The 27944-nt window shown below is 37.6% G+C and overlaps 1 protein-coding gene across 2 annotated transcripts in view; it reads left to right on the top strand.

The window, feature by feature from the left end:
- Positions 1–16809, top strand: part of MAP3K21 (mitogen-activated protein kinase kinase kinase 21) — a 41152-nt gene extending 24343 nt beyond the window's left edge. The window contains exons 4-11 of one of the 2 annotated variants that reach the window (XM_065680260.1): positions 71–246; positions 5972–6212; positions 8057–8179; positions 10750–10866; positions 11426–11576; positions 12592–12686; positions 14468–15253; positions 16319–16809. In XM_065680260.1, the coding sequence (XP_065536332.1) occupies positions 71–246; positions 5972–6212; positions 8057–8179; positions 10750–10866; positions 11426–11576; positions 12592–12686; positions 14468–15253; positions 16319–16743 (2114 nt within the window). In that variant the 3' untranslated portion in view covers positions 16744–16809. The remainder of the gene's footprint in view (positions 1–70; positions 247–5971; positions 6213–8056; positions 8180–10749; positions 10867–11425; positions 11577–12591; positions 12687–14467; positions 15254–16318) is intronic. The other variant, XM_065680261.1, reaches the window with a different exon arrangement.
- The last annotated feature ends 11135 nt before the right edge of the window (positions 16810–27944 follow it).

Here is a 27944-nt window from a genome sequence, read left to right as displayed (position 1 = left end):
CTTGAAATTCATGTGAATTTTCAAAGTTATATGTACTATTAAAAACTGATGGGATTTTGATAAATTCTAGAATGCTGGGAGCAGGACCCTCATATCCGACCATCGTTTGCCTTAATTCTTGAACAGCTTACTGCCATAGAAGGGGCAGTTATGACTGAAATGCCTCAAGAGTCTTTCCATTCCATGCAAGATGACTGGAAGTTGGAAATTCAGCAGATATTCAATGAACTGAGGACCAAGGAAAAAGTAAGTTTATTTTTCTAATTACATGGCAGGGAAAGAAGGGTAAGTGTGTATGTGCATTGATGCGGTACGGCAGTTTTGAACTTTTGAATTGTGGCTTACCAGTATAATACAAGAAACCTGTTTTAGGAGTGGAGATACACTTGAGAGGATAAACTATTTGGAAGAGAGGATTTACTCTCTCATTAAAGCATTATTAAGTTGCGTACTTTAGCTGGATATACTATTAAATTCCATTAATGCATTTCTGGACAGTATTTTAAGATAACTCTGTCTTGCAGCAAACTTACTTTAGAAAAAACATTTGAATACTGTTTTTCTCAAATTCCAGACAGTTTGCTTTTCCTTCTCCTTCTTCAACAAAAGGAATAAACAGTACTGTCTGCTGAAACTATAGCTAGATGTATTTCAGTTGAAGTGAAATGTTAAGTTTGAGAGGAAATGTAATGTTACTGTAGTGAGAATTGTCATTTGAGTGGCTCATTCAAGAAGTACAGGCAGTTGAAAAAGAAATATACCCACACCAGTCTCCCAAAACAAAACAGGTTGTAGATCTGTAAATGTGACACATAGGCTCTTTTTAAAGTGTCTTTTTTTTTTTCTTGGATATTTGAATACATCAGCTAACAAACCAGAGTTTATTTAACCTTTAGCTAATCTTTCTAACCACTGCAGATTTTCAGCAGTTGAACAGTTGTTGAACAGTTTCAGTTCTCGAACATTTTCCTCAGCTGTAGGGATGAAAAGCTTTTCGTCCTGTTTCTACTGTATCATGTGGCTTCTTTTCCGAAAAAGGAATAGTGCTTTCATCTCTCAGTCCTGAACAGATTGATAACACTGATCTATTTTGGTGTTTCACTTTTGGAAATACTCTTGCCAGATATTAAGAAGATTGATTAGGTCAACCTTGTACTCATGAATCAGCAAATTCAGTTTCTCTCGTTTATGATGCAGATCCCTGTCACTGATCTTCTTTCCATGATACATTTTTCCATGATGATACATTCTATAATATGCTTGTGCTAAATGAGTGCTCACTTAATTCTCTTTACCCTCTCTTTTAGTTACTTCAACTACTTTTTAATTACCCTGAAGTTTATATTTTTCTTTAGCTAACTTGATAAAGACATCAGTTAGAGTCAGCCAGGTGTCCTCTTGAGTCTGTTTTAGAAATGTTGCTAGTAGAAACAAATTCCTTCTTTGCAGGTCTTCCTTGCAATATGATTATTACCCAGTATATATTTGTTGCTATATTTCATGAAGTGGTAATAGATGAGGAAGAAGAGAATTGAGATGCAGTGACTTCTGAAGAAATCTTTGTAAAAGATATAGTCACTTTGATACAAGCAAATAATAAACTCTTGTCTTCCAAGTCACTGTTATTAGCCTTTGTCCGTCACTTCTCATCAAGTGTCACAAATGGCTGTTGGTGGACTATTGCTTGGTGATGGATATGACATTACAGATCTACTGGAATATCAGCTTATGTGGTATCAGAATTTATAGATGACCACTAAGACTGCAGTATCATCCATAATAATCTTGCATACTTCCTATCTGCCTTTTTTGCCCACCCTCTGCTTTTCCCTCTTCTATTTAAGATCACGTAACTGGGCATTGTCTGTGTAGTCTCTGCCCTGCCTGCGGTGGACATGAAGGTTGCTGGAGCTGGGCTGTGTGCCTCTGTAGCTGTCAGATGGGTTATAGTCCCTGAACAGAGGGTAGAGACTTGTCAGCCACTGCATTTACTTGCTTCAGCCTGCCATAGAGCATAACTCTTTTCTGTTCCTCCAGCAACTGCTCAACCAATTGTCATGGTTTAAATCCAACCACACAGCTCGTCCACTCACTTCCCCCCCTTCTTTCCCTCCCTTTACTCCCAGAGGGATGGAGAGGAGAATTGAAAATAACGCAGCTCCCACGGGTTGAGATAAGAACAGTTCAGTAACTAAGGTATAACACAAACCGCTATTGCTACCACCAATAACAACAATGGTGAAGGAAGTAACAAGAGGAAAGATTACAACACCTCAGCACCAGCCGACCGATAACTTGCCCAACCCCACCTGACCGAGCATGGACTGATACCTCGTCCCCCTCTGCAGTGCCCTGGCGCTTCCGGGTAACTCTCTGTTACATCCTGGGCATGACGTGCTGTGGTATGGAATACCTCTTTGGCTAGTTTGGGTCAGGTGTCCTGTCTCTGCTTCCTCCCAGCTTTCCCTCCTCCCTGGCAGAGCATGAGGCTCAGAAAGTCCTTGGTCAGACCAAACATTTGTGTTATCAGCTCTGTTCCCAGGCCAAAAGTCAAAACACAGTGCTGCACCAGCTACTAAGGAGAAAAATGACTGCTACTGCTAAACCCAGGACACCAGTCATTTCCCCCTGTTTACTCTGGGAGCATTTAGAATCATAGAATAGTTAGGGTTGGAAAGGACCTCAAGATCATCTAGTTCCAAACCCCTTGCCATGGACAGGGACACCTCACACTAAACCATCTCACCCAAGGCTCTGTCCAACCTGGCCTTGAGCACTGCCAGGGATGGAGCATTCACAACGTCCCTGGGCAGCCCATTCCAGTGCCTCACCACCCTTACAGTAAAGAACTTCTTCCTTATATCCAATCTAAACTTCCCCTGTTGAAGTTTTAACCCATCACCCCTTGTCCTATCACTATAGTCCCTAATGAAGGGTCCCTCCCAGCATCCCTATAGCCCCTCTTCAGATACTGGAAGGCTGCTATGAGGTCTCCACACAGCCTTCTCTTCTCCAGGCTGAACAGCCCCAACTTCCTCAGCCTATCTTCATACGGGAGGTGCTCCAGTCCCCTGATCATCCTCGTGGCCCTCTTCTGGACTTGCTCCAACAGTTCCATGTCCTTTTTATGTTGAGGACACCAGAACTGCACACAGTACTCCAGGTGAGATCTCACAAGAGCAAAGTAGAGGGGCAGGATCACCTCCTTCGACCTGCTGGTCTTGCTAAATTGTAACAGGCATTCACATTCAGGTGGTGTTTGAGGTGTTTTTGTTCAGTTTGGTTTTTTTCCCTGAAAGCATTAGTCCAGCAGTTCTTTGTTGAAGAAAAATCTGACTAAATCAAGTTTAGGATTAAATGAGTTGGTGCAAAGCTTTGAGAGAGGAGTCACATTTTTGGTGTAGAAGTGAGTTAAGCTTAATTAGGGAGGGCAAAAGATAAAATGAAATTTACTTCTTATATGCCAAAATACATGCATCTCCAAAGGTATCTGCCCTAATTAGGTAAACTTGTTTGAGAATGAAAGCATGTAATTTCAACTTAGACAAGGTTTTCATATGTGCAGGCTTATTTAATTTGGCACATTGTTAATTTTACTGTCAGGTACTGGGGAGAAAGTAATGCTTATGAAGTATTTATATAATAGTAGTAAGCCAAAAAAATGCTGCATGGAGTCTCATGCCTGTAAAGGAGGAACTTCTGTAGCTGGAGGAATTTCCTCAGGGGCTTGCTGTAAATGAGTGGTGGTGACGCCCACTCCAGGGGAAGATCACAATCTTCTTCTGACAAACGTTCTTGAGCAACTTAAATATAGAATTCTTTCCTAGCTTATTTACAATGGGTGTTTTAATTGTAGAGTGATGTAGAAACATTGCATAACTAATTGCACTAAGTCTGGTTTTAATTAGTTTATTTGGAGTAAATACTTAATCTCTCAGTGAGGAAGCACTACTGCTTTTGGTAGACTGCCTACCTTTTCAATATGGGCCCTCAAGTTTGGCCTAGTTACTGAGCTTTGTCCTGGGTTTGAGGACAGTGAAGCATGGATGATCATCAGTGTCTCCTAATACATCTTTATTACTGCAGTAATGCAGCAATAAACGTATTTTGTATTTAAACTCTAAAGTATATTTATTCTAAAACTGAATTTATGACGCTTCTGTTTCCAACCCTTGTTTTATGTTGTCCAGTTTGAATGGATGGGAGGAGGAGGAGGAAAGTGAAAATTTGCAGCAATCTCTAAATGAAGTGATTTAAATACCTTAAAAAAAAAAAAGCCAACCTAAACACGCAAAAAACAACCAAAAAAACCCCAAAACCTTACATAATGGTGTGTAAACAAGTTCCTTTGAATTTCCATGAGGCAGAATTGCCTTTTGCAAAATTATGTACGTTAAGCAGGATGGATTAAAAAAAAAAAAAAAAAAATTCAAATATTGTGTTGAAAGAAACTCACTCAAAATTAGCAAGCCATATGAAATTTGTCAGTCATTTCTATTGTATTTGAAAACAATAAGCAATATGTGTATGCCATATTTGTAAAGAAACGGGTATCTTTGTGAGATACTTTTCACTGAACCAGTTTGCCTTTGTGCTAACCTGTCGACATCTGTAGTCTTTTTGGCAAGAACAGAGGTGGTTTTTCCCCTCATTTGAAAACATCTAAGTACTATCATTCAGGAACCTAATTTATTCAAAACACAGTGGGAGTTAAAAAGAGCCAAAAATTTAGCTTTTTTTTTTCACTGTATGTGATACGAATTGTACTGGCATACAATATTGCTGGATACTGATGAGCAGTCTGCTCTGAGAAAAACCCCAAGCTAGATCCCAAACAAACAAAAAAACCCCACCTGAACACCACCACAATTGTAAGGTTGTACAGGGACAAAATAAATTAATTTTAAATAGGAATAAGATTCTTCTATGCAGAACTTCTAGCACAGCTTAATTTCATATGCTCATTTTCTGTTTGAATTGAATTTCAGTTTCTCTCCAGGTAGCATTTACATAATCATATGTAAAAAAGAAAGATACATGTAATGAGAAACTTAAAGTATCAGTCCCATCATAGCTTCTCCTTTTCCTCTAGTCTCTTTTGTTAGCAGTACTGCCTATAACAACTGCTTTGTACTAAGAAGGGAGGTCTACTTAAATTTCAGATATGTTTTAACAGATCTTGAAGCTGAAGATTAAGATAATTTTAAGATGGTAGGTTTAAAACAATTTAGCTTTGGAGATTCATTTGCCCTGTAAAATTAACTAGCTTCCTTACTAAAGCTTCTCCAAAATGAAAAAGAATAAAGGGAGAAAACCAACTATATTCTATGGGATTGATGGTCTGTGGTATACTTCAGTGGTTAGTAATTGTTTGATCTGATACAGGTACCTGCTAGATTTTAATTAAGAAACAGCTGTCTTCTGTCTTACGACTTGGTTTATCCTGTTACAGTAATCCTCACTTGGTGTAATACTGATTGCTTTTCTAGATAGAGAAGTGCTACTTAATACATGGCTGAAAAACAAGAAAGGTTAGAAAATTTAAGATGAAGGTATTCATTTGTGTATTCGTCAGGTCATTTGCTTTTTGTTACTGCATAGGAGCTATGTAAGAGCAGCCCTCATGCTATGGAATAGTCTCTGATGTGAGGTACTTGGAGCACATTATCTGCTAGACTGTAAGCTGATAATCTTTGATTGGATGTGTTGTCCCCATTGCCAGTGCTTAGCTGCCCTAAGTAGAGTGACTTAAGTTAAATGATTGAAAGGAAATTTGTATAAATGCTTGATGTGTCTGGATACAGAATCTTGGTTTATGCAGAATGGAAGGTTGTCAGAAGGTTGCATGTGCATATGTATATAGTTCATCATGAAAATAAATTGGAAAATAAAACCTACTGTGCACTTCACCTCTCCTTTAATACAACCTTCACATTATTATTTAGTTTCACTGTGTGAATCTTATCTTCAGGAACTTCGATCACGAGAAGAGGAGTTGACAAGAGCAGCTCTTCAGCAAAAATCTCAAGAAGAATTACTTAAACGCCGTGAGCAGCAGTTAGCAGAACGAGAGATTGATGTACTGGAGCGTGAGCTCAATATCATGATATTCCAGTTAAACCAAGAGAAACCTAATGTAAAGAAGAGGAAGGGCAAATTTAAAAGAAGCAGGTTAAAACTTAAAGATGGACACAGAATTAGTTTGCCTTCAGGTTTGCTTTTTTCTTTTTTTAAGTTCACAATACATGTTACAATCAAATATGCGCGCTTTCCATAGTTAATGTTAACCATGGAGTTCCATGGTTAACGTTTTCAACATTGGCTACTATTTTAATTCACTGCCAGGTCCTTCTACCCCCATAGTGCAAAAAGGTATGGTAGGAATTGTATACACACCTCCGTATCTCCCCAAAACAGCTTATACATATCATGTTCTTGTCAAGTAGTCCTCATTTTAGCTGGAAGAATTGTTGACCTGATTCAGCTAGAAGTCCATTGCATCTGGAGGGAAAGGTTACTAGCACGGGAGCCACATGGTTTAAGACTGGTTAAAAGCTCAGATTTTTGCTGTTGTTCTTTTTGTGCAGATAGAAAACTACCTTTTTTCACATTCCAGAACTTTCTAACATGATTAAATATTAGTGCTGCTTGCCCTAAACTTTGGAGTACCTAGCAGAACAGCAGCACTTTGTAAAGGCTTGAGTTACAGGTGTGGTAGGTCCAAATTGCATGCTTATTGCAGTCACAAATACAATACAGCAGTTCCAGTCTTGGGTGCCTTGTTAAAAAAACTACTGCAATAGCAACAGAAGATATTATTTCACAATACCAATATGATATCATTTGAATGTTAGAACATTTAATTCCACCCACAAACACATTAAAATGTCCACTTTGCAATGGTGGTGTGTTTGCACAGAGTTGGGTTTTTGTTTAGTGTGCCTTTTTGACATTGCCACGAGATGGCGCTACGGAAACTCAGAGTTGTGCTAGCGGTTGGAAAGCTGTCGGTAGTGGTACCAGCGGCCCGGTGTTGATGGGCCTCCTTTCAGTGGCTTCCAGGGGAAATCTTGTCAGTTTATTACTAATGCAGTAAGAACTTAATTCCATGCTAACACAGGCTCATGGCTGTCTGGTAGGTGGAAACAGACAAAGATGTGTGGAGTAGTACTGTTTCAGCACTAGCGAAATAAGCTTATTTTTCCTTACTTTAAAAATAATTAAAAACAGTAAATAAAATAGAAATCACACTACAGCCTCCCAGTCAAGCATGTTAGGTTGGCTTATGCTGGATCACAAACTTAAACTAGATGTTTGGTCCTTCATTTCCAGTTCTGTTTGTATTTAGCTTGAAAATATGATTAAATAGTTTTATTCAGAATAACATAGCTCTTTGTTGTCAAGTATCATTGGCATGAATTTGTCCTTGAGGAAATTCTGTTGTAAGAATAGCATACAATCTAATTGCACCTATGATGGGGATTAAAGAGGGGCATATCGTAAAATTTTATTTCATAAAATTTTTCTTACTTGCCAGTATTTGTTGGGGATTTTTTCTATGACATTGCTGTAAAAAATTGTAATTGTGTATTTTGTCCTGTTTTTCTGATATGTTCCTAGATGTGACTTATTTGTTAACAATACTTTTTACCTTGTATATGAATTGCATATTAAAAAAAGGCAAATCTGATTGCCGTGAATATTGATTCATTTGAGATGAAATACTGAGATTTTTCTTTCCCTTTGTGACAACCAACAAGATTGAATAACAGTTTGATGTAGATGTGTCTCATTTTGGTTCCACTTGGACCTACCCGCTTTTGTTGATATTACTGCACATCTATCGTACAGTGTCTGTGAAGCTGTGAAACTGTTTGACTCTAGTTCTAAATTATTACATTAAAAGTGAGTTTGTCAGTGTTTTTGATACAAACATCTCTATGCTGTCAAGTTTAATTCATTATATGGCTTTAATTGTTATAAGTAGTACAGCAGCATAATCTTCTGAAGAGTTGTTTATTTAGAACTTTAAAACTGATTTGTTTTACTCTTGCAGATTTCCAGCACAAAATAACAGTGCAGGCGTCCCCCAATCTGGATAAGAGGAGGAGTTTGAACAGTAACAGCTCCAGTCCATCAAGTAGCCCCACAATAATTCCTCGTCTTAGAGCTATACAGTGTAAGTTTCCACCATTCCGTTGTTAATTTGGTTAATAGAGACTGCTTGTTCTATATGCTTACTGAAACACTGTTAGCAGTGTCTGGCTCCAGCCAGATTTCTGTCTCATTTCCAAGTCTCTTAGCTTGTTCTAACATTTGCAACTTGTTCTTTGATGGGAGGGATATTCTTGCTAAAATGTTAACTATTTTTTAGTAATTCAGAATTATGGTGAATGCATTAAACAATTTTTATAACTTCAGGAACTCATTTGTAAGCTGACTGAGAAATAACAATGAAAAATCAAAATTTATAGTGACAAAAGGCAAAGCATCATGTTTAAAACCCATGCAAAATGGAAATAAAGTTTTTAATAGATATTGGAATTGATAAAGAAAATCAAGAAAGATTCAGGAGGTAAAGAAGTGTAAGATGGAAAGGCCAAAGAATCAGCAAGCAACCCAGCTTGCTTATGTCAAAAGAGAACCAAGTTTTAAGCAAATACAAAACTGTAAGAAAATAAAGAAGAAAGCCAGCTTTAGGTTTTTGGGTTTTTTTGTGAACAGGAAGGATACAATAAGGTTGTGAGTCTGCTTGCAGGTCTGCGTTATTCTATGTATACTGATGATAGAAGGCAAAATTTGTTCATGTAGTGGAGATATCATGAATATGGAAGAAAACTTTTTATACTCTTACAGTTAAGCCTACATTTATGTTTGGGAATTACTTATATAGAGATAGAAAATAGTTCCTACATGATTCAGTGCTTGCATTTGTACTGTCTGATCTCTTGTGCAAAGTAGATTATCTAATTACCAATATTCAGAGTGGAATGCCTTAAACTTCTTTCTTTAAATAAAATCTGTGGAACTTGTTTCAACTGATTGCTTATGGATGGTGACTGTCTTCTCCTGTAAGGGTAGTCATCTCTGAAGGAAATTACTTCAGATTCTGGCTTTATCAGTTATAAATAAGGAGGGGAAATAAAAATGGATTTTTCTGCATATTGTTCTGTAGCTAAAGAATTTTTTTTTAATTATATTTTTTTAACTAATGTGAAGCTTTGTTTAAAGTTTGTATAGGAACCAGTCTAATCTTTGGAATATCCCTGCCCTTTCATTTTCAATGTCTAAAGGAAAAGGAGAAATGATATCTTTTCTGGCAGTAACTTTATGATTTGTTTGAATTGTAACTGATACAGTTACCTGGGCAAAGACCATTGCTACCCATATGTTATGGATCAAGGAGAGAGGTGAACAAACTCTGTCTTTTCTTGATGAAAATGTAAGATGAAAGGAAATACTTTTTTTTTTCCCCAAAAAATATTAGCTAACACAGCATCTGTGTTGATAATGATTTCCCTGCCTCAAACTGCATGGGTTTTTTTTTTCTGTTGGTTGCTTTTTTTACTGCAGAAAGGTAAGAAAAGTTTTCCTTAGTAAGATGTCATCATAACATGTAAACAAGACTGTCTTATCTTTGATTCTCTTTGCTTTATATGGGAATGCGTGGAAACAAAGCAAGTGTCAGGTATTGGCATGATTCTGAAAACTTGAGGGTTGTTTTTTTAAGTGCCTTATGTAAGCTGTAGCAGTGCCAGTCCTTGCATGTGTGCTGAGTGCCACTGGGGATTTTTCTTTTTTTTATTTTGGTTTGTTTTGGGTTTTTTGTTTTATTTCACCAGGAATTTGTATTTGTAGGGCTAGAACATACAGGACAACATAAAGCCTCTCCTTTAAAAGTAGTACACTTCTGTTACTGAGCTTGGATCCTTGAGACTTTACCTAAAAGCTTATCAGATTGCTCAGGAGTATCTGGCTGAAACAATTTACCTTCCACACCCATTTGCACCTGTGCAAAATAAATTCTCTTTCCCACAATAACATTTTATCTTGATTTAACTTCAAAGTTTCGTTGTTTCAAGAAAACTTGCTCAAATACAGGTGAGTGGAACAGGCATACCTAACAATTGGTTACTTGATTGCTTCACTTTGTCATAAGCAAGTCGAGCTTCCAAATCTGAAAGTTTTTAAAATTAAAATTAAAATCTAGTTAATTGTAAATTTTGTTATTAAAACAAATAGAGCTGATTTTGAAAGGTGTTTTAATGGGAGAAGGACATCCAGTAGGATATATATGCCCAGTCCTGTAATGTGACTGAAAAAGTGAATATAAAGAAGGCAAGTAGAGTGCCGCACTGGAGGGGAAGCTGTGCTGGCTGGAAGATGTATGGTTAGGCCTGAGGAGAGCACTTTGCACTGCAGGAGCAGCAGAGCCACCTCATTTATCAGGCTATTATAACTGGCTATTTTATTTTTTTATTACTAGGTCTCGCTGTCATAGCTGTAAGCATGCTACATAAATAGCAAGTTACTTTTCCAGTTAGTCGTATGTGAAAATCTGCTTGCCTGGGTCTGGTTCTAGAAGTAGGATCCTCTAAACCCCACAGTAAAAACCTGCTATCAAAAGGCGCTTAATGCCTTTAGAGACCTGGGCTCTATATCCCAAAGAGAAAGATATAAGGGAAACAGTTCTGTTTCTGAAATCAGCTTGACTAAGATCTCTACTACATTCTCTTAATTTTTCCTCAGTGATTCCCAAAACAGACACACACACAACTAATGGCCGAAGAAACAGTGTATATGTGTACCAGCAAGATGTAGATATCACAAGTGAATGTGAACTTCCCATTGGGGTTATGAAAAAAGGCAAGATTTCATTATGTTTCAAAGGTGCTGGTTCTGTTTAATTTAACAGTGGAGACAGTGACAGACTAAGCATTTAATAAAGGTTAGACACTGTAAAAGTATAATTTGTTCTGGCGTAGTGAGAAAGAAAATATTAATCATTGTCACAATTGAAATATTTTGTTTAATAGCAATTGTTTCACAGCATATATTTTCTTCATTGGAATTTAAGTGCTCAGTCTAACTCACTTGTCTGAATTACCTAATTATAGGTTCTCAGTTAAATGAAGCATGGAAAATATGATTGTTTCACTGCTTATCTTTAGTTTGGGTCTCTGGTCAGCTCAAATTATTTTTCTTGCTTGCTCATCTTTTTGTATCAGTGCAGTCTATGTGGTGGTTCTGGTCTGGTGGTTCTGGTAAAAGAAAAAATATCTCAAAGTTTGTCTACTAATGTTACAGTTTCAGAATTGTTTTGCAACAGAGAAAATACTCTGTACTGTCAAAATAGTTTGGTTTTAGAAATGCTATTTATATGTGGGGTTTGTTTTTTTTGTCTGTTTTTAAATCCAATCTGTAGTAACTTCAGATGAAAGCAACAGAACTTGGGGAAGGAGCACAACTTATCACCAAGAAGAGTTTGAAGATGCGAAGAGAAGTTTTAAAAAGAGAGGTTGTACATGGGGACCAAGTTCAGTTCAAAGCAAGGATCGTGCAGATTGTAAGGACAAGTATGTCTACTACATTTTGTTTGTTTGATGGTACTAAGCCTTCTTGGTAACTGAATCACTAACAAATAGTGAGTGAGAGATGTTCTGCAGTCTCTAGTTAAAGATAAAATTCAATCCTACCTTTTAATTGATTTAGGTACTTACATTAATAATAAATAGCACCCCCACATAGACTTGAAGATAAAACATTTACTTGTATTAAAGTTTTAGAGTCTCTTATCTGTTGCTCTTTATCTCTGGTTTTTGAGACTTGGAACAAACTGGGATGCTGAGCTACTAATGCATACCAGACATTTATGGCCTGTCTTTCTTGCCTTTCCTCACATTGACTTGAAGAAGTACCAGCATGGCCCCCAGTGGGCACTTGCAGTACAATTAAAGAAGACTGGCTTCACATACATGATGCAGAAGTCATTCCAGCAACATCATTTACACTGACAAACATGGGTTGAAATGGTTCTGAAAATCAGTTGGACGCCTTCACTTTCAGATTGTTTTTTCTGATTGCTCAGAAGTGGAGATAAGCAATTCTATCTAAAGGAAGTGATCCTTTTTCTTTGTCTCTTTTAATAGTATAATTATTTATAGCACAGGTTTTTTGTTGGTAGAGACATCCACCTGTAGCAGTAGTTGGTTCCAGGCCATCTATTGAAACTGGGATTATGATATTTTTTGTTTGTTTTACAATCGCTGTGTTTAATAAATTTCCAATATTGACGTAATTTCTTTGACTCGGTGAAACTGTTGTCCAGGTCTTCACTAGCTTTTGTTCTTAGGTAGTCAAGGCCTGTTTTTCATTGGCTTGAAATTTTTGTCTTACAATGAATACAAGATAAAAGGCATGTCTCAATTGATAATCATATGACTCTCTGCTATATAATTTTCTTTACCTTTGGAAAGTTTTACTGTTTTCAAGTTAAGTACTATATGTTTATAGTTTAAAAAGAAAGATGCTTTGCTAATTTTCAGTCAAAGTGCATAAGCATGGTAATATCAAAATAACTTATTATTTCAGAATAAGACCCCTTTCAGATGGAAGCAACCCTTGGTCAACCGTTTTAATGAAAAATCAGAAGGGTGTTCCCTTAGCTTCACTATTTGTGGACCAAGGTAAGAGCTATTTTTGAAAAAGTGAAAGTTGCCATTTAATGGCATTAAGGATACCTCCAGCGTTGTATTGCTTGAATTCCTCAAGGACTGTGCAGATTATTAGAAGAGTAGTCATGTTACAAATCGTTTTCCTGTGGAAAAACCCCAACAAAATCCTATCTATTAAAAACAGAACTGTTAAAATCCTTACATTTCCGTCATTAGCAGCTAAGAAATGTACATGGTGTGTGATGTACAGATGTGAGGTTTTCCCAACTGCAGTCACCACTTTAGATGGTGGGTTTGTGTTTCCTTTTTTTGTTGTTGTTGTTGTTGTTTGGGTTTTTTTTTTCTCTCAAGAAATAGCTAAATTAATAATTGTCTGGACATTTAAATGATCATCAGTGACTTTTAATGTTAGTGGGCTCTGCAAGGTTGTTTAAAAAAGCCATAGTTTAAAAACATGTAAGCCCTGATGTATGCCTAGATATCAGTTTCCTGATTTTGAAATGGGACTCAGTCTCTAAATTTTCAAGAAAAAAAAAAAAAGTAGACTTAGAGTTGTTTAGGTAACATTTTGGGGTTTACAGGTAGATTACAAGAAAAAACATACCTAATCACCTAAGGATCAGGAGCATCATAGCCGTATGTTGATTTTTATGACTGCTACTGTAATGTGCTATGGCTCTACAATAGCCATAATAATTTTCAAATTTACACACACTTTCAATACTACAGATTCTTTTATCTGAGAAAATTAAGTTACCAGTGTCAGGAAAAAAAACACCTGTGATACAAGTTGGTGTCCATACCAGTGGCTACATTTTTGCCAGCTGGAAGAAGAAATGGTGAGCTGCTTGGACGCTGTTGTGTTTTGGTAGGGGTTTCCCCCCCCCCCCAGGAAAAAGGCATTTTTGTCCTGATCAAGCTTCACAAATAGTAATTTTACAGATGTATTAGCTTACTTCTAAACCCGTATATACAGAGAGGGTTATACAAGTTTATGTATTTGCCTTTCAAATATTTCTGTGTTTATTTTGTAGCATTCAGTAGTTTATAGTAGAATAACATATGCAGGTCAAATTATACCTTCCATTTTATTTGTCGTTAGGCGTAAGGTGTCAGATTCGCATTATATTCCAGAACACCATGATCTAATGAATCTAATGGAAAAGCTTCCAGCAAATCACTGGATTTTGGAACACAGCTTAATTGAAAGTGTTGTAAAGAATGTGTTCCAGATCTTACCTGGCAGATTGTAAATAGTAAATTACTTAATTGTAATCCATACACTGAAATACTTTCCATGTTGTTTGAAAAGCACTACAGAAGTGTTGCAAATCCTCAAATATCACAGAAAATACAAAGAGAGTATCTGCTCTTGAACTGAACTGAGTGCATAAAGGTTGGGAGATACATTAAGCCTCTCTTAAAATAAAAGTAAGTCTTCCAGATGTGGAAAACGTAGTTTGTTTGCAGTTAACTTGCATACTCAGGAAGATCTATCTGCAAGTTTCTTCTAATAGTTTGCTTTTTTGTTGCTAAAAAAATGAAATTGTAGCAAAATGGTACTCCTGCTATTTTAAAGACTCTCAAGAGTACATGAAGAGATTTAGGCTTAGAATGTGTTTCTGGATCTTACAACGAAGTCTCTGAACTTATGACTGCATCTAAAGGGGGTGTACAATATACCTCAAGATTAATGCTTCTGCAAGTGGAAGGAAATAATGATGTACATATGCAGACATGCAGTAACAAAAAAGTTAAATTGCAATCTTAAAGTATACTGTAATGTTTTCTAGGTGTCTGTACTGATAAGAAGCTTCTTCCTGAAGGTTTGGACAGTAAAAGACCAAAGCCTATTAAGTTGCCGAATCAGGCCTATATTAATCTACCTCTGTGGAAAGATGATCAGGGAGAGAATACACTAGAACATGAGAGCTTTGAAGAAGGAACCTCTGCTAGTTCTACAAATAGTACTCCTCAAATAACACCTACGAACAGTCTGAGCAGGACACTGCAGAAAAAGAAGACTGATTCAGTGCTGTATGGGTGTGCTGTCCTGCTTGCATCTGTTGCTCTGGGCTTAGATATCAGAGAGCTGAACAGACCACAGGGTCCAGATGAGCTCTTGCCTAAGGATGAGAAGAAGAAGCGTGATGGAATATTTCAGCGAGCTTCAATATTTCGTAGGAGTGCCAGCCCTACCCGACTACAAACCAAGAAAGAGGAAACAAGTATTCCAACCCTAAATCCAGCTGCAAATACTGTGAATCTTCTCTCTATGCCCTCCATTTCTACAAAATGTTTACTTCAGCCTGACAGTGAAGATGCATTTGTAAGCACTGTGCTTGATGATTGTGGTCCATGTAGTTCTACTGATGGCTTTTCATCTGAAACTTCAGAAAGTAAGAGAGAACAGAGGATACAGCTGGCTCCTAACACAGTTTCTACCCAATTAAAAAATTGGCCTTTTGATCTTTGTCGAAAGGAAGAATCTCAAGATCTGCAAAATGATTCCTTGACAAAGTTAAGTGTGTTGGGTCACAGACGAACCTTATCAGATGGGAACAATTTTCAGATCACAGGTGAGTAATTAAGAACTTAAAATGTGGGAGATTTTTAAGAATAGAAACAGAAAACATAGAGAAACTAACCATTCACTGATAAGATGCTAAGATTTTTGTTAGTTGTGTGTTAGCTGAGCCGCTATAACTGCGTGGGGGTAAACCCTTTGCATATGAACCCTGTCTAAACCACCTGCACTTGCATCCTGTTAAGAGTGTGGGTATTGAGATCTAAAGGGAAGAGATAATTTGTTTTAAGGCAATATCAATTTTTCATCAGGTATTAAAAAATAGGTTTCCCTGGTCTTTTCATGTCGTTGAGAGCCTGCTTTTCTTGAAATGTACTATATTAGCATTAAGACTGAAATAAACTGAGGCTGTTCAGGTGCATGCATTAGGTTGTTGTGGACTTTCTGAGAGAGTACAGTTGTTCAATATAGTTTTACAGCCCACTTTGGTGAGTGAGCATCATTCTAGTGCTGCACACTCATTAACTTCAAGAAAAACAAGCCTGCTAAGTGTTGATGTGGTTACTTGACCTAGAAGTTATATCACATGTTCCATAAATCCTTAAGTTAAGCTGCTGATAAAAAATTAAGATGAAAAAAAGTTCTTTTAAGTGGTTTTCATGTAAATGGATAAGTTTGTAATTAATGGGTTTTCAGAAAGAAGTTCTAAATTTCAGTGCTGTGGTGGCTTAAATGTAATATTCTTTATGGTACTCTATGCATATGTGGTATGCATAGTAATACTACATGTATAGGAACTGGAAAAATTTGTGAGGCTTTAATACTAATATTCATCCACTTACTGGGAGGTTGATGCATTGTCTGTAGATCTCCTTTTGTGACAACAAAAAAAATTGCCATGGCCTCTGAAAGAGAGTGTAGATGCAAATACATTATTTGAGTGGTGCTGGTCATCGCTTAGGAGACTTCCCACAAATGTAAAAGCACCTTAATTTTTCCAGTGGGGGAAAAAAGCCACGAGTGTTTGCAGCAACCTTGTTTTATTAAATGGCAAGGAAATCAAGAAGTCACATGGTTTAAATTGGCTTTTTTTTGTTTGGCCTTTCCTTTCTCCTAGCTAATGGATTTGCTTCAACCAATGTTGACTCCACATTACCAGTTCTATCAGTTACTGGAACTCTGCACTCTCCATCTGTTCAACAAAGAAGCAATCGCAGTGGTGTTTCAACTGAAAAGCAAAGCACTGTCAATATTATATCAAGGCCTCGACCTTCTTCTCTCAGAAGTAAAATCGATTCATGGCAGATTATTCCGCGTATAATTAAACCAAACTCTAAAGACTCTGAATGTTTAGAGGGCAGTGTAGGTCCAGATGTTACCTTCTTGCCAGATACTGAGAAAAGAACTAACTGCCACATGCCCTCATTACTTGATATTGATGTGGAAGGTCAAAACAGAGACTGTACTGTGCCTTTATGTAGAATGAAGAGCAAAACTTGTCGACCATCTATATATGAACTGGAGAGAGAGTTTCTGTCATGAGTGCCTTTCATTTTTAAAATGTTTGCTTTTTAAAGGGGAACAAATATAAAATTCTTGTCAATCTGATGCTTTGTGCTGCTGTTTCCTGATGTACTGTGACAAAGAGTACCAAAATTATTAAAATGGGCAGCTAATCAAGAAAGCATAATAGGTGCCTTTTTCAAATGCTGCTTGGAATCCCAACTAGTAACTCTAAAAGCACAGTGCTGCAAAATAGTGTCATAGGTGAAATTTATAAGCATATTTTGAACAAGCCCACCTCCCTCTGCAGTGTCACAGCAGTTTTCTTTAGGTTTGAGGGATTTTGCTAGAAATCTAACTTTTGCACATTGGAAAAATGAATGACATACAACAAGGGTGCGTTCTGACAAGAAGGGTTCTGCCTAGGTGGTTTTCTCCAGCTTTCCTCCATGGCCTGTAGAATTAGGGGTGGGGGCAGGGGATTTAAGCTGCTGATTGCAGGAGGCTAAGTTCACTGCTCATTAAGTAACTGGTTACTTTTTGGCATTTTATACTGAAATTGGTTAAGGACTAGCAGCTGAATTGCCTGATTTTTACCCTTGGGTTTTGTGAGAGCTTTTAATTGTGTGCATTAGTTTCTCCAGAAAGTTAAACTGCTTGTATAAACACTTTGGTTTCAGCCACCATATCGATTTGAGAGGGTAAACTTCAGTATTGCAATTGGATTAAAGGTATTTGACATACTTCATAATGTGAAACAACATTCCTTGTAGGTAAGGATACACTGGAACGTAAATATTTGTACTCTTAACCTTTTGAAGACTACAGTGTTTGCACTGAAAACAATATTCTTGGTTTGGAAATTTTTTATTTGTGGAGGGGTTTGCCCCCCTTCTTGTTTTTTAAACTGCTGCACCTTGTATTGAGGAAAGATGATGAGTTCAAGGATGATTGGTTTTGGTTTCAGTGAGATGGAGTTGCATTTTACTACACTCAGATTTTAAAACTATGATCATTTAGTATTAAATCTTTCAACATAATCTCTGCAGCTTTTCTTCCTAAAGTTACTACTGAGTGCCTGGTTATTCTTCTTTAGGAATGGGAAGACAGAAACAGATATGCTTGACTGGTTTTCAGTGATAGAAAGGTTCAAGAGAATTCCAAGTAGTTAATTGTGGAGGGAGGAACATTAACCTTGGTAACACTGATTAGTTTAACTTTTTGCAGTATCACTAAGTGATTAAATAAAACCAAATGTACAATGTACTTTCCCTGACAAAAGCGTTTCTAGAATTAAAGGAACATCCCTCTATTCCAGTATTTGCAGTCTTTTAATGTTGCATATCATTTGACATTTAAGTAGTCTTCATAAGTAAAATTAGATCATGTTAGAATAAAAGTACTGTGTTCCCAGTACTGTTTTGTTGAGACCTTTGTTTTAAATGCTTTCTTCTTCTTTGCTCTGGGGTCTGGGAGTGCAGTTGTTAAATAGAATACACAATCGCTTAAAGCTTCAAAACCAAGGGATTAAAAAAAGAAGCCTCTGTTCTAAGACTGGTATGCAGTACAGTGGCTACCTTGAGGATAACAGATAATTAAACGTACAAAATCATGAAGTCTTAATCACATAGAGCAGAACATAGAAAATGCAACTTCCCAGTTCTCAAGACAAAAGCAGAAAAGTATTAGTTTACCACAAGTAAAAACATAACCACTAGTTGTCTGTAAAAAATACATGCTTGCATAGCAGATTATTACGTTTTGCTCAGACCGTTTTCTATTTCAGTGTTCTTAGTTTTTTGTCAACATGACTCAAGTTGCATACTGTTCTTTGTCTTTTGAGTTTAATTTCATCAGAACACTTTAATAGATGAAATCAATTCTAGTTTTAATACAAAATGTTTTCATAAAGTCAAGTCGGGTAATGCACATGGATCAAAAAGTATAGTTTGATAGCAGATTTATTTTGAAGGCTCAATTAGAATTTTTGAGCATTATGTATGTTTCAACTCTTTCTTCATCAAATGTTCCTGTGTAATACTGCGAGCAAAGGAGTTGATTGTATTACATGTTCCTGAAGAAAGTATCTGGCTTTCTACAGGAAGATCTCAGGTGCTGAAGTATTTTGACTTGTAAACTTGTTTTGTTCTGTACTTTTAAGGTTCATATAATTTTAAATGTTGAATTTTGCACCCTGTGTTTTGTAATCAATAGTATCAGCATAAAAAGTGCTTTGTGAGCTGTATTGTTTTCACTTATCAGTGGCTTATCCCTTGTAATGAAACAAAATTTTCTGTTCCTGTTAAGTGGCTAATTTCCACCCCCGTAAGAGTGGGGCATGATATGACCAGCCCAGTGTGTTGTAACTCATTTAGGAGTTTGTATTCCGCCTCTTATTCTGATACTGTTCAGGTAAGCCTTCTCAAATATTTCTCTTGTGTGATACAGGCGTTTTTCGTTTTTCTAAGCTATAGTCTGTAGTGCTTTATAATTGTTTTTATAGTTTAAAATTACAGGCCAGTCTTCACTAAAATTGAAAAGAGAAAAAGAAGAACATATTGCAATTATGACTTCACAGTCTATATTTCACTTGCCACCAGAGAAACTTTCTATAAAGGTATGGGAATCTGGTATACATTAAGTGATCTGTCTTGGTTAAAAGTATATTTATTTCAGTGTAGGTTAATAGCTTGACCAAATAATAATTTATGTTGACTGTTTTAGCATAAAACTGAAGGTGCTCACAATACAAAGGTTAAGAAAAACACTTGACATGCTGTTTTATAAAACCTGTTGATTTAAATGTTTTTATTTAAAAAATAAATCTTTTGTAGCTACTGTGTTGCAAAGTGATCTGAATTTTCTTGGGAAATGTATTATAATGCTTTGTTAACACATACAAAGGAGTTCTCTGGTGAATAATCAGGAACTATAGACTATGATCAGCCTGTTCTTAGAACATTAAAACGTAATTGTTGCTTTAAGATAAATTATCCAGTACAGTAACATGAATGTTCCTGTAATTTCTTGCAATTGATGTGGGCAGAAACATATGGTGTAAGCTTGTTCTTTCTTTCGTGTGACTATAATATATCTTTTGATGCTTTTACAATGTTGGCTGGATATCTTGGAGGAGGTAGAGCAGTGGATATAAATATATTTGCATCTGATTCAGGGTCAAGAACACAGGTAAGAAGTACATACTTCTGTTGTGGGGTTTTTGGTTTTGGAGGAGAAGTTTGTTTTGGTTGCTGTGGGTCGGTACTTTGGGGTGTGGGGGTTTTTTTTTGTTTGTTTTCTTGGGTTGTTTTGGTTGCTTGGGTTCTTTTTTTAGGCAAATGAAGCTGGTATTTTCCTTGCAATATTTTCTAACACCTTCTTTTGTGAACTTCCCTCTTCTCTTCCCCCATCGTGCCACAGGTGTGTTTGCCAGTTTGTCGGTAAGGAGAAGATGAAGTATCCATTTGTAGAGTGGCAACAGGCACTATACAGCAGAGTTTTTAATGGTGCTGTGAAATTTAAAGCTTAAGCCCAATCGTTTAAAAAGACATGCCTACATAGAGCTTTCAGTGAGGCTGGCTGGATAACTAATATTTACATGGCCTTTGAGTGTCAGTGTTGAGCCCAGATGATAAACCAAGCTGCAAAAGCAGTTGATTTTAGACAGTGTTAAAATGGTAATAATAAGATCTGCATACAAGTGTGTTGTAATGGAAAAGATCCCATTCTCACTAGCCACCTCCCTTTTTAGTATAACTAGTCAAATCACTATAGTGTATGCATTATGAGGAGCTAATGAGACTATTATCTAGTATGTTTTTGATGTAAGTTGAGGGTTCTTAAGATTGCAGTATTAGGTATTTAAATTAAGGCCAGAGTCCTCGCAAGTGTGTAATGAATTTCTCCCTGAATGTAACTGAAAATGAGCAAACCAAATAAGAGTTAATTGTTTCAATACTGCTAGAAATCCAGTATCCTTGATGATCTAGCTAGTTGGATAAAATAGCAGCTTTTTTTAACCAAAATAAATGGATTTTGTTCCAAGTGACTGGAGACTAGATCCACAGAGCTACACAAATAGGATGTATTTACTTTGCTGTTTCACAAAATTACAGGATCACTTAGTTGAAAGAGACCTCTGGAGATGAAACAGTCCAACCCCCTCAGCTAGAGTAGGTTGCCTAAGACTTTGTCTAGTCGAGTTTTGAGTTATCTCCACAGATGGAGACTCTGCAGCTTCTCTGGACAGTCTTTTCCAGAGTGACCATCCTCACAGTAAAAACATTTTTTCCTGTTCAGATTTAATTTCCTATATTTTTTGTTTAGTTTGTGCCCATTGTCTCTTGTGCTATCACTGGGAATTGCTGAGAAGAGTCTGGCTCCCCCTTCATTCCCCCTTATCAAGTATTTATAAACAGTAAGATCCTACTGGAGCCTTGTCCAGGCTAAACAGTCCCAGCTCTCTCCAGCCTCTCCTCATATGAAAGATGCTCCAGTTGTTTAATTGTCTTTGTGGCACTGCACTGGGTGTATCCTAGTAAGTCCATCTCTCTTGCACTGGGGAGTCCAGAACTGTACCCAGTATCCAGGTGTGGCCTCACCAGTGCTGAGTAGCAGAGAAGGATAATGTCCCTCAACCTTACGGCAATACTTCTAAAGCAGAATACCACTGGCCTTTAAGGACACATTGCTAGTTTATGTTCAGCTTGGAGTCCGCCAGGATCCTTGAATTTTTTTTTTTTGCAGAGCTGCTTCACCAGATGGTTAGCTCCCAGTGTGTACTGGTGCGTGTAGTTATTCCTCCTCCCACTTCATGAGATTCCTCTAAGCCCAGTTTTCCAGGTCTCTCCGAATGGCAGCACAACATCAGGCGCGTCAGCCACTCCTCGCAGTTTTATATCATCTGCAGACTTGCTGAGGATACACCCTGTCTCAGCATCCAGGTTGTTAATGGCAATGTTAAAAGTACTGGCCCTAGTATCAACCCCTGGGGTACTTCACTGCTAACTTGTGACATTTAAGCAAGTTGTAATTAATGCGATCTAATATTTTATTCATGTCATGTAAAATATTTTTCCTAAGTGTTTAGATAATTGCTATTCTTCAAGTACTTTCAGAGGCCTTTTTTTCCCCATTTCAAAAATAAAGGCATAATGAGTATTCTCACATCTAGGCTTTAGTCAGTTGCTTTCAGTAGGTTTAGATCTGACATCAGGATGGCCAAGCTCAGTCCTTAATGTAACAGCTTGTATTTATTGTATTTATTCAGAATCTTTTCATTTTGCTTTAAAAGCAGAGTCATCAATTCAGCCTGGGTGACTGAACTAATCAGACTTCAATCAAATGTCAAATTTAGTGTTACTCTGTTGAGTGTTCTGTATGAGGACTCTCCAACACTGCTAAATAGACTTTATACAAACATTTGCGTTACATCTGAGAACATCAGTCTTCTCTCCCGACACAACAAAGTATGTAGCTACAGGGTCTGATAACTAGAATCTCTTGTGGCTTCTGAAGACTTTCATGAATACTCTAGTCTCCAAAGGGAACACAAAGAGGGCACAACAACAAACTCCTTGGCAGAAAGCTGTTAACACTTCTCCAAGGAAAGGTACCCAACACAGCCATGCCTACTGAAACTGCAGACTTCTTTGCATACCATAAGATTTAGAATTGCTTCATTGTCCTGTCTTCCCTCCAAGAGTTAATCTATATCTAACTCAAGACCTTTGATGTAGCAGTAGTCACTGTGAATAGTCTAGTCATCTAACGGCTTGCTAGTCATTGTGAAAGCAGGTGGGATATTGTATATTTAGGCCCCAGGAGAAAGCAGAAAGAATGAGACTATTTATTCTCCTTGCTGTTTTGCGAATCACTTGAGTAATTCGAAAGTTTCTAAACTCCCTTTTATGGTAGACTAGATAAGGGAATAGTATTTTGCAGACCTTTTTTACTCGCTGCTGCCTTCCAGATGGAAAGTGATGTATGTTCTTGCGTTGGATGCTGCTTACCCTGCCCAATAAATGTTATCAGCAGTGGGAGGGATGCAAGGTTTTTTTCCAAGCCTGATGGAGACAGATAGTTGTGCTAGGAAGCAGATGGATCAAATATCAGGTGTATCTGCCAGTAGTCTAGGTAAGTCAAAGATGCATACTAGACATATACTGTCCAGTGATGTAACGTATTTTGAGTGCATGGTTCCTGAGAGTGCTGAATAATGTCTTGCAGGCTCTTTCCAAGGGCAGGTTATTCACATGAAGGGAATCCGCTTCGGCTCCAGAAGTGGCCTGCACCTGGTCAGATGTGTTCTCGGACTTTGCTGTTAGGGAAATAAGCACACATCTCCTTCAATGCATGTGCTGCCTGAAATGTTTAAGGCAGAAGATGTAATGGTGATTCCATCAGCCACTGCAGTTCTCATCAAAATACTTCCTTTTCTTACTGTAGAGCCTCTGAAATTAACATTGCTGGCTGGCTCTCTCCTCTTGACAGCAAAAATTCTCATAATCAAGGCCCTGATTCCTTCTTGTTTGTGATGCAACTACATGATAGTTGGCTTTCAGACTAAGCTAAACACCCCAGTTTAGCCACAGAAAATACATGTTAGGTGTTTGTGGGCAAGGGAATAGCTATGTCTTATTTTCTATCATACCTTAGACAATTCAGACCCACTGAAAGCGTATCTCTTAAGTGCTTTTTCAGGTTTTTTTGGATTATTTTACCATGGTTGCTCTTCTCTGGTTAAGCAGATTCTATTGCTTTATAGAACCAGACCATTAAGAAGAAAATCTATATTGTCATTATCTGTAACTTGAAGTTGTGAAGCTGTTCTCAGGCCTGCAGAGCTGGTACTGTTTCCACAGTTGTAGGAAGCATTGCACAGTATATGTAGATGCAAAGTGTGCCAGAGACCATTTTATTTTTTAAAACAGGGCTCTGAATCCCTCCTAGAAAGTCAGGGGCACTTTTTGTGTTTGCACATTACATGCTTGTAGGTACTAAAAGGTAAAAGAGATAGATTATTTTGTAGCTGTAGATATGCTCCTAGAGTATTTATTCCCCCTTTTCCTTAAAACCTGTCAGGGTTTTGAAGGAAGAAGAATGGGCAATGCTCCCCCTTTCTAGCTGTATGTGGGCCAGATAGAGGGATCTGGTTTATAGGTTTCCCAACAGATATTGCTGAAGGTAGTTCCCTGACAAAAAGAACTGTGTAAACATCTATATAAATGGATTTATATTGTGAATGCCTTTAAAAAAGAATTGCCTAAACTTGTGTGCAATGGTTGTAGTTTTTGTTTAAAAATACATATGTATTGTGTGGGTTTTCATTTATTTGTTTTTATTACTACTGTATCCAGAATAAGACTTATGTTGAGGTTTTTCTTCCAATTTCACCTCATTTTGCCCCTGTGTGCTCTTGCCATTGTTTTAGACTACTTCTTCTACAGGCTTTTGCCTTGTGTTTCACATCATAGAATCATAGAATAGTTAGGGTTGGAAAGGACCTCAAGATCATCTAGTTCCAACCCCCCTGCCATGGACAGGGACACCTCACACTAAACCATCCCACACAAGGCTTCATCCAACCTGGCCTTGAACACCACCAGGGATGGAGCACTCACAACCTCCCTGGGCAACCCATTCCAGTGTCTCACCACCCTAACAGGAAAGAATTTCCTCCTTATATCAAATTTAAACTTCCCCTGTTTAAGTTTTAACCCGTTACCCCTTGTCCTGTCACTACAGTCCCTGATGAAGAAGTCCCTCCCCAGCATCCCTATAGGCCCCCTTCAGGTACTGGAAGGCTGCTATGAGGTCCCCACGCAGCCTTCTCTTCTCCAGGCTGAACAGCCCCAACTTCCTCAGCCTGTCTTCACACAGGAGGTGCTCCAGTCCCCTGATCATCCTCGTGGCCCTCCTCTGGACTTGTTCCAGCAGTTCCATGTCCTTTTTATGTTGAGGACACCAGAACTGCACGCAATACTCCAGGTGAGGTCTCACAAGAGCAGAGTAGAGGGGCAGGATCACCTCCTTTGACATCAATAAGGAATTCACAGTTCACACAAGTCAGCAGTCTTCTATAATTTCATTTCTCTCACACTCAAATAGTTTGAAGCCCTACCCTTGATATAGATATATATCTGATTTTTTTTCATCAATATCTGTGGAAGTCAGGGTAGTATGAGGCAAAGAGTAACCAGTATCATTCCCATGCCCCAGTCCATTCACAGATATTTTGCTTGACTTGTTGATGCTTGTCTGTTAAGGAGTAAAAAGCTGCTCACAGAATAATTTTATAGTCTTATTGCCAAACATGGCAAGGTGGAAGTTTTTCCACTGTGTTGTAAACTGAGTTTTTACAGCACTAGCTTGGCTGATGCTCCAAGGGGGTGGTTCATCTGTGGGAAAAGTGCCTACTTGTAATGACAAGGGAATAGGTTGTTTCAGTCTGTATTGCTGGCAGTCTCTAGCTTTGTCATGTTCCATCTCTTTTTTTTTTCTTTACTAAAGTAAACCGTATAATTCCTACAATCTTTCCTTCTGAATATAACTTTATAGAAATCAGATCACTCTCTGGGATCTCTAATGCATTCACAATATGGAAGGCAGACAAAACGGAGTTCAGAAATCTCCAGCTGAGACCTCACTTTTGCATCATCTGTGACAGTGTTAAAAGCCTTGCCTTGTGATCGTCAAAATGCACCTGCTGCTTCTCCAGCTGCCAGAAACCTTGTTATCCTGCTATAAAAAGAAATTAGGTTAATTTTTCAAGTCTTGTTGAACTCTTAGTAGTTGTTACTTGTCATCTTTGAGGTGCTTTCTAAAGATCCTGATTGTCTTTTCAAGCATTTGAAGGAAAATCAAAGGTGAGCTGGCTGCTTTGAGATGTGCTACCTCCATATAAAAAAGAAAATCAAAACTACGCCGTTTGTTCTTTCCAGTCTTTTGTTCTCCTGTGGTTCTTAGAAATGACTGCTCTAATCAGGTCAGCTTCAGAACAAGTTCTGCAAGCACAACTATTAGTAATGGGGTTGTTTTCCCCCTACTTCTAAGTTTTCTCTAGGTTGCTTTTTGCCTGCTTACACTGAAGTCTTACCTTCACTTGTTGGTCTTAATTGTGCTAGTTTAACATCTGATCTTTCTGCAAAAGTTTGATGCAAATCAGATAATACAGTTTCTTGGCATCAACTAATGAGGTGATGGCTTTGCTGCCTGCTGGGAATTGTATTGCCACATTTCTTGTGTGGGTTTTCATTTATTTGTTTTTATTACTACTGTATCCAGAATATGACTTATGTTGAGGTTTTTCTTCCAATTTCACCTCATTTTGCCTCTGTGTGCTCTTGCCATTGTTTTAGACTACTTCTACAGGCTTTTGCCTTGTATTTCACATCAATAAGGAATTCACAGTTCACACAAGTCAGCAGTCTTCTATAATTTCATTTCTCTCACACTCAAATAGTTTGAAGCCCTACCCTTGATCCAAAGTTCCCAACTGATCTTTTCTGTTGTAATTTTAACCTATACTGAAGTCCAGTTTTGTTAGTCTGGGGAAGGGAGATTGAGGGGTGTCTCCTTTTGAAATAAGGTTACAAGAGATTTTTTTTTCAACACCTGTAGTTCTTCCTTGTATTTTGGACTACTGTGCAAGCATATGAACCTTCGCTAAGTAAAGCAACATTTCCATCCATTCTCTGATTTTTAAATAAGCTTTGCCTTTTATGATTTGTGTTCTGGTCACAATACTCTCATAAATTGTACTAATTATCTTATTGCGTTCATTATATTAAGTCTTTAAATGTTTCTTCATCCTTACTGGGGTTTTATTCAACCATCCAGGACTAGTTGCAATCATTCTTCTCTCTCCTTGCTTTATTGTGGTGATATTTATGAGTAAATGTCTCCCCTCATTTTAAGGTCCATGTTCAGGTTGCCTGTTTTCCTGTGTACTTTTGTCAGCTGCTCCATTCAATCCTTACTTAAGATCTTCCTCACTAGGCTAAAGGAATCAGTGTGCTAGATGGAGTCTTTGTCTAATAGTTTGTCTAGGTAGGCTTGTCCATAGAAGTGTCCAATATCAAAGAGTTAAAAACACTGTATTTAAGTGTTATCAGTTCAGTGACCTCTCCCATGCCACTTCGAACAATAATTAACAGTAACGTTTCAGGGAAGATTAAAAAAATGTGCCTGTGTAATTGCATTGGATTGATGCATCCAGTTCAGTTTGCATTTGGGGTTATAAAATTCATGTACTTCAGGAGCTCTACAAATTCTTACAAGGTAAATTGGGTGTAAGCTTCTGAAAGCTACTTACATTTGATTAAAATAAATGCCTTCTTTTTACTTTGTGACATGCTTAATACTTTTTCTTGAAAATGTAATATTGAGTAGCATCTTGTAGAAACAGCTTTACATTTCTGCAGTTTTCAGTGCAACAGATTCAGCAGGAAAGTTGTAGCTACAGGCAGTACAAACTGGAGATGGGACCCTGGTTCCAGGACAAGCTTTGTGTTTGATCTTGGGCAAGTCACTTGATTCTTTGTCTCTTACACTGGAGCTCTGTAGGTTTGTAAGATGGGCACAACTATTTCATCTGTTCCTGTAAAGCGCTTAGAGAGCTGTGATCAAAGGCACCATGTTTCAGCGGTAAACAACAGCTACAGCAGAGTTAAGGCATTAACTTTACACACAAAGAGGAGCTCTAACTCTTAGCCTGGGAATGAAACACACTGCAGCTGTACATACTTTTCTTTGAAAGCACATGCTCCTTGCAAGTTAAACTTTAACTTTGTTAAGGAATGCTTCCAGTAATAACTGGCAGCAATGATTTAGCCAGTAATTGCCACATAAGGGAAATAACTGCACAAAGGTTGGTGGAGTTTTTTAAAAGATCCTAGTGACTGGTCAAAGCTATTAAAACAACACTGATTTCCTGGTGCATACAGCAAATGGTGTTAGTTGGTCTCCCCCACCCTAATTTCATCAGGATACTAGGTATTGTCTTTAGTCTGACTAAAAGATCTTTGTATTTCAACCACTGCTGCTTAATACTACTTCTGTAAAGCTGCATTACCCGATTGCTCCCCAGTTATGAGAGGGCAGTGAACGTGCAAGCATTCCCTAAGGAATAATGACATTGTGGCTTACCGGCCATGATAAATTCATCATGCTTTTCACAGTAGTATTCTCTCTTGGAACTGCTTTATCTTTACCTTAGAGATAAGATTTAATAAATTAAT

This window comes from Lathamus discolor, chromosome 5 (genome assembly GCF_037157495.1).
Source record: "Lathamus discolor isolate bLatDis1 chromosome 5, bLatDis1.hap1, whole genome shotgun sequence".
NCBI classification, from domain to species: Eukaryota; Metazoa; Chordata; class Aves; order Psittaciformes; family Psittacidae; genus Lathamus; species Lathamus discolor.
Note: the sequence above shows the minus strand (reverse complement) of the source record. Positions and strands in the feature narration are given on the sequence as shown.